The 6,001-nt window shown below is 36.7% G+C and overlaps 1 protein-coding gene across 1 annotated transcript in view; it reads left to right on the top strand.

The window, feature by feature from the left end:
- The first annotated feature begins 937 nt into the window (after nt 1-937).
- The window catches only part of LOC136250734 (adhesion G-protein coupled receptor V1-like), a 55,609-nt gene continuing 50,545 nt past the window's right edge, over nt 938-6,001 (top strand). The window contains exons 1-3 of the mRNA XM_066043311.1: nt 938-1,013; nt 3,436-3,573; nt 3,635-3,841. Of these exons, the coding sequence (XP_065899383.1) occupies nt 938-1,013; nt 3,436-3,573; nt 3,635-3,841 (421 nt within the window). The remainder of the gene's footprint in view (nt 1,014-3,435; nt 3,574-3,634; nt 3,842-6,001) is intronic.

Raw genomic sequence — 6,001 nt, 5'->3', positions numbered from 1 at the left:
CACCAAAGGCTGGGTTAAAAGCAATCCTATACCAGTATTCATCGATATACTGGTATTTCAATGTATCGGTTATCAAAAGCTGTCACGGTATGATAATCGGTTATGATAATTTATCATGATAAATGGCGTTACCAATATATCACAGAGCACTAATGGCAAGAGTAATGTTAGCATACAAAATCTGTTCTGTGATTTTGCCAACTGTGTACTTATACAAGTACACGCAAAAATTTGGAATTTTCAACTAGAGTAGGGACCATAGCACATCAATAAAAAAGTGCCGAAACAAGTTGGAGTAGTCCATGATATTAAATCACTGTAAAACAATAAGAAGTGTTATATCCCTACTGTGCATTTCCGTTATCTTAAGCACAGTAGGGATATAACACTTCTTATTGTTTTACAGTGATTTAATATCATGGACTACTCCAACCATATTATGTGCCTCTACTATCTATGCTCCAACTTGTTTCAGTACTTTTTATCGATGTGCTATGGTCCCTACTCTAGCTGAAAATTCCAAATTTTTTCATGTACTTGTTTGTTAACTTTTTTTGTAAATAATTTGATTATGACTGGTGAACCCACGCATACCTCATCTGAAAAGGCACCGCGTACCCTAGCTATATCAATTATCGTCTGAAAAGTGAAGTATCCATTATGCTTCGTTGTCAGCTATGTTCAACCCGTTACACAGCATTTCAAATCAAGAACTGTTTGAAAGCACCTCTACAATCCACGCATACCAAAAGAAATAAGTCATGCCGTGTGCACCAATCATGTCAATTATTGTCTGAAAAGTGAAGTATCCATTACGCTTCGCTGTAGGCTATGTTCAACCCGTTACACAGCAGTACGAATCAAAAATTGTTTGAAAAGTACCTCTGCAATCGAAATAGCCACGATGAAAAATACGGACGATTACCGTTTCGAAGGGATGCCATCACATGGATGCACCAAATCGACACCTTTCCTTGTCAGCAAAGATGAGTGGGACACAAAGGAGGACACTGGTAAGTCCATGAAGAATGCATTGTACATACTGCAGTATGCCAAAAGGCACCTGTCGGGCAGAAGCGACATCGAACAGTGAAAAAATTAAGCCCATAGTCTTAGCCGTTATCAAGTTACGCTTGTCTGAAAGAATCAGTCAGTTGCTTACTTACTTATACATGAAAAAATTAAGAGTTTTCAACTAGAGTAGGGACCATAGCACATTGATAAAAAGTACTGAAACAAGTTGAAGTAGTCCATGATATTAAATCACTGTAAAACAATAAGAAGTGTTATATCCCTACTGTGCTCAAGTAGGGATATATAGCTAACACTTATTGTTTTACAGTGATTTAATATCATGGACTACTCCAACTTGTTTCAGTACTTTTTATCAATGTGCTATGGTCCCTACTCTAGTTGAAAATTCCTATTTTTTTCATGTACTTGTTTGTTAACTTTTTTTGTAAATAATTTTATTATGATTGGTGAACCCACCCATACCGCATCTGAAAAGGTACCACGTGCCCCAGCTACTGTATATCAATAATCGTCTGAAAAGTGAAGTATCCATTACACTTCGTTGTCAGCTATGTTCAACCCGTTACACAGCATTTCGAATCAAGAACTGTTCGAAAAGCACCTCTACAATTCATGCATACAAAAGAAAGAAATCGTGCCGCACCCCCAATCATATTAATTATCGTCTGAAAAGAGAAGTATCCATTACGCTTTGCTGTAGGCTATGTTCAACCCATTACACAGCAGTATGAATCAAGAACTGTTTGAAAAGCACCTCTGCAATCGAAATAGCCACGATGAAAAATACGGACGATTTCCGTTTCGAAGGGAAACCATCACGTGCTCGCGCCAAATCGACAACTTTCCCTGTCAGCAAAGATGAATGGGACACAAAGGAGGACACTGGTAAGTCCATGGAGAATGCATTACACGTACTGCGGTATGCCAAAAGGCACTTGTCGGGCCGAAGCGACATCGAACAGTGAAAAAATCAAGCCAGTAGCCTTAGCTGCATGTTATCGAGTTACGCTTGTCTGAAGGTATCAGTCAGTCAGTCAGTTACTCAGTCAGTCAGTAGAAAATTCCGTTGAATAAAAAAAATTTTAAATTCCGTAGCAACTTGTTGAAAACATTTCGGGTCGACCTGAAAGCTTGCTTGGGCTTAGTTTTACCTCACCAATACTGCCTCATCGTCATAAGGAAAAATCGAGGCTGATTTTTGGGTGATATTATTTCGTGGGCCATGCCTACTCCTTTGTGGTCCCTACTATACAGTTACTATCGTACTGTATGATAATGTGCTAAACTATGTATGACTTGTCAACTCAACTACTGCATCAGTAAATTTAATCTAATCCATAACAGCCCAGCTGTGAGAAAAGTGCAGCCTTCCTAAAATAGGTTAGTATGCAAAAAATATTATATCAAAAGTGGCGGCCAAGAAAAGGCTGCAGTGATATTATAATTTGTAGCATTACATTACAAATTTAGATATAGTATATTGCAGCCATTACTTTGCCACCACTTCTGTTATATATCTTTCTCATATTAGCCTATCTTTGAAAAGTTGCACCCTTTTTTTCAGCTGGGCTATCTTGGATTTGATATCATTTTGTTGTATAGCTACTGTATGCTGGTTTTCATCTATATTAATTTCCTACAGATAAACAGAAGAACTAGATTTTAAAAGACATTTGTAGTTTCATAATATTATTAACTAGCAGATGAATGTTGCATGTATAAAGGCACTGTGAAAATTAATGTGCATGGTACAGGGTGTATGTAGGTACATGCATGTATGGTTCATTTTCACATTATAACTCATTGATCATTAAACGGATTCCCATAGCATTACTAAAGGTTTATGCCTTGATAGTTACCAAGAAAATTCAACTAGTTTCCAAAAGGCACCTGAAGCAAAGGCTAGCAGTGCAAGCCTGTAGACTAAACTGTTATCAAGTTACGCTTGTCTGAAGGCATTAGTAAGTTAGTCAGTCAGCAGAAAATTCCATTTTATTATAAAAAATTGTAAAAATTCACACCAAATTATTGGGAAGTGTTTTGGGTTGCACTGAGAGCACTTTTGGGCTTGGTTATACTGTACCTCATGAAGGAATACATAGAACAGGCCACTACTTGTGTGAAGGCAATAGTTTATTATGATGAATGCATGATGTTAATAATATTGGGCGGTCCATCAAGTCGAGGAACAGTTAACCAGAGCAATTCATGAATGTAAAAATCTGTCATGATATTCCTGTACTACCATTTTTTGTCATACCTTCATTCTAAATAGTTTTACTTAATGGCTGCAATGACATTACTGATTGAAATTATCGGCCACCACTGATTTCACAAATATTTAATGATGTTTACTAGCTATAGGGCTAATGCTATACTGTATAATTACATTCATTATAGCACCAACTATCAACTTCAACCAGTCAACATACAATGTTGATGAAGATGATGGACCAGCACAACCTGTACTAGTTCTCAGTAACCCATCATCAACTGATATTACTATCAGTGTGTTTAGTACTGATAGATCAGCTACTGGTAAGGATACTGTACATTGTACATTGTTACCTTCAACTTTAACACATTGAAAATTCTACAGGAGGAGGTACTGACTACAGTTCTGAACCATACAATGTGACAATACCTGCTGGACAGATCAGTGTTCCATTTTATGTTCCAATAAATGATGATAATGTGTTTGAGGAAAATGAAGAATTTCTCCTCACAATTGATCAATCCTCATCACTCGATGGTGTGATTGTTGGTAATCCAAATGTAACAGTTGTGAATATATCAGATAATGATGGTGAGTAACATTAGCATATACAAATTCTGTTCTGTGATTTTGCCAACTGTGTACCTATACATGTATAAGGAAAAATGAGAAATTTAAGTTCACCATGACTAAATTAAAGATTACAAATGTCTACTAGTATATCTACAGGTGTAGGCATCCTCCCTTGTTTAACTCCTTTTTTCTATGATCCCTAATCAAAATAGTGAAACTTCAATTTCTAATTTTTCCGTAAACTTCTTTGTTTCCATGTATACTGAAAGGATGGCGCCAGAGTTAATGTTTTCATCTGAACACATGCCATAGCTATCAATTACTAACTCGAAAGTGAAGTAGCCACTCCGCTTCACATTCAGCTATGTTCAGCTTGTTACATAGCACTACAAACAAAGAACAGTAGGAAAAGCACCTCTGCAATCAATTCGGTCACTACAAAAGATACGGACGATTCACGAGTTCCAACTAGCTACTCAAAATTGGATGGTGGATATTACACTTTTCTTTCACCAATATCAGCCTGTCACACAGCATTACAAACAAGAATGGTATGAGAAGCATCTCTGCAATCAATCTAGTCACTTTGGAAAATACAAGGGAGATACCAATGCAACCACAGGGAAGCCACATTACGCTATCATCAATTGACACCTTGTGTTGTCAGCGAAAAGAACTGGTATACAAAAGAGGATAATGACAAGTCTATGATGTGTGTATTGTACGTACTGCATTTGGTCAAAAGGCACATCTCAGGATAAAGCGATGTCAAACAGTGAAGAATTTAAGCCCATAGCCTTATCCATTGTCAAATTATGTTTGGCCAGATGCAAAATCTAGTTAGTCAGGTGGTCAGTCACTCAGCATAAAATTCTGTTAAATATAAAATTTTAAAATTCCATTGGAAGGGTTTGGAGTTGATCTGAAGATATTTTTTGGCTTGGCTGTGCGTAACCAATGCTGCCAAGCTGCCATGAAGGGAAATTGAGTTTTTTGGGTGATATATTTGGCTGGAAAAGCCCAGTTCTTCGTGATCCTTAATATACAGTTCTACCGTACTGTATGATAACGTGCTAAACTATGTACGTATGACGTGTCAACTCAATTACTGCATCAGTAAATTCAATCTAATCCACAATAGCCCAGCTGTGAGAAAAGGTGCTGCCTTCCAAAAATAGGCTAGTATACAAAAGATATGATAGCAAAGGTGGCGGCCAAGAAATAGCTGCAATAATATTATACTGTCACTTAATTTGTATACTTAATTTGTAATAATTGCATTACAAATTAAGTGACCATAGGTTGCAGTCATTTCTTGGCCGCCACCTTTAATTAACCCATTCATAGCCAAATTCTTTGGGACAACTGGCTGAATTACCGAATCGCATCATACTAACTGTCCAATACACAGAACTACTTAGTGACCATATATCTAACTACTCGCTATAAACTAAGTAGGTTGATTGTGTTGTTTCTGTTTACATAATAGTAACCACAATGAAGTTATCAAACAGCAAAGTCTAAACTTTAGTAAAAACCAGCCCGAACAAACAACGGAATCTCAACTAACTACAATATATACAAAGGTGTATTACACTCCAAAGAACTATTCTATAGTATTATTAATTTTAAAATGAAGTAGGGATCCAAGCAATAAAAGGTAGTGAAACAAGAGATGAATGATGGTATTACAGCATAGCTCAGTGGGAAAATTCCTATTGGCATGTTATAACAATGATTTTTTTCAATGCCAAAGTAGGGATTTTCCCACTGTAATACCATCATTTCATCTCTTGTTTCACTACTTTTTATTACTTGGATCCCTAATTCATTTTTAAAATTACTAATTTTTAATATACTAGTTTGTTTTTGTTTTTTTGTTATAGCATGCAGCAGGAGCAGATCCAGAGTTATGGAAAGGGGGAGGTCAAAATGAACGCTGAGACGCTACATTGTCTGGGGTTGAGACCAAAAAAAAGAGTTACAGCCAGCTGAAAATAGCTGCCCATCTCACCAACTACATATTTATCACTGATAAAGTACATAAAAATCCTTACATAGATCGCTACACACTGCTCTAATACTGTGACTGCTTTATTAGAGTGACTGCTCTATTAGAGTATCTCGATCTTGTTATACTAAAATTTTTGGAGAGGTCAAGAGCCCCTTTGACCCCCC

The sequence above is a fragment of the Dysidea avara genome, chromosome 1 (assembly GCF_963678975.1).
Source record: "Dysidea avara chromosome 1, odDysAvar1.4, whole genome shotgun sequence".
In the NCBI taxonomy this organism is placed as follows: Eukaryota; Metazoa; Porifera; class Demospongiae; order Dictyoceratida; family Dysideidae; genus Dysidea; species Dysidea avara.
This window is presented reverse-complemented; position numbering and strand designations above follow the sequence as displayed.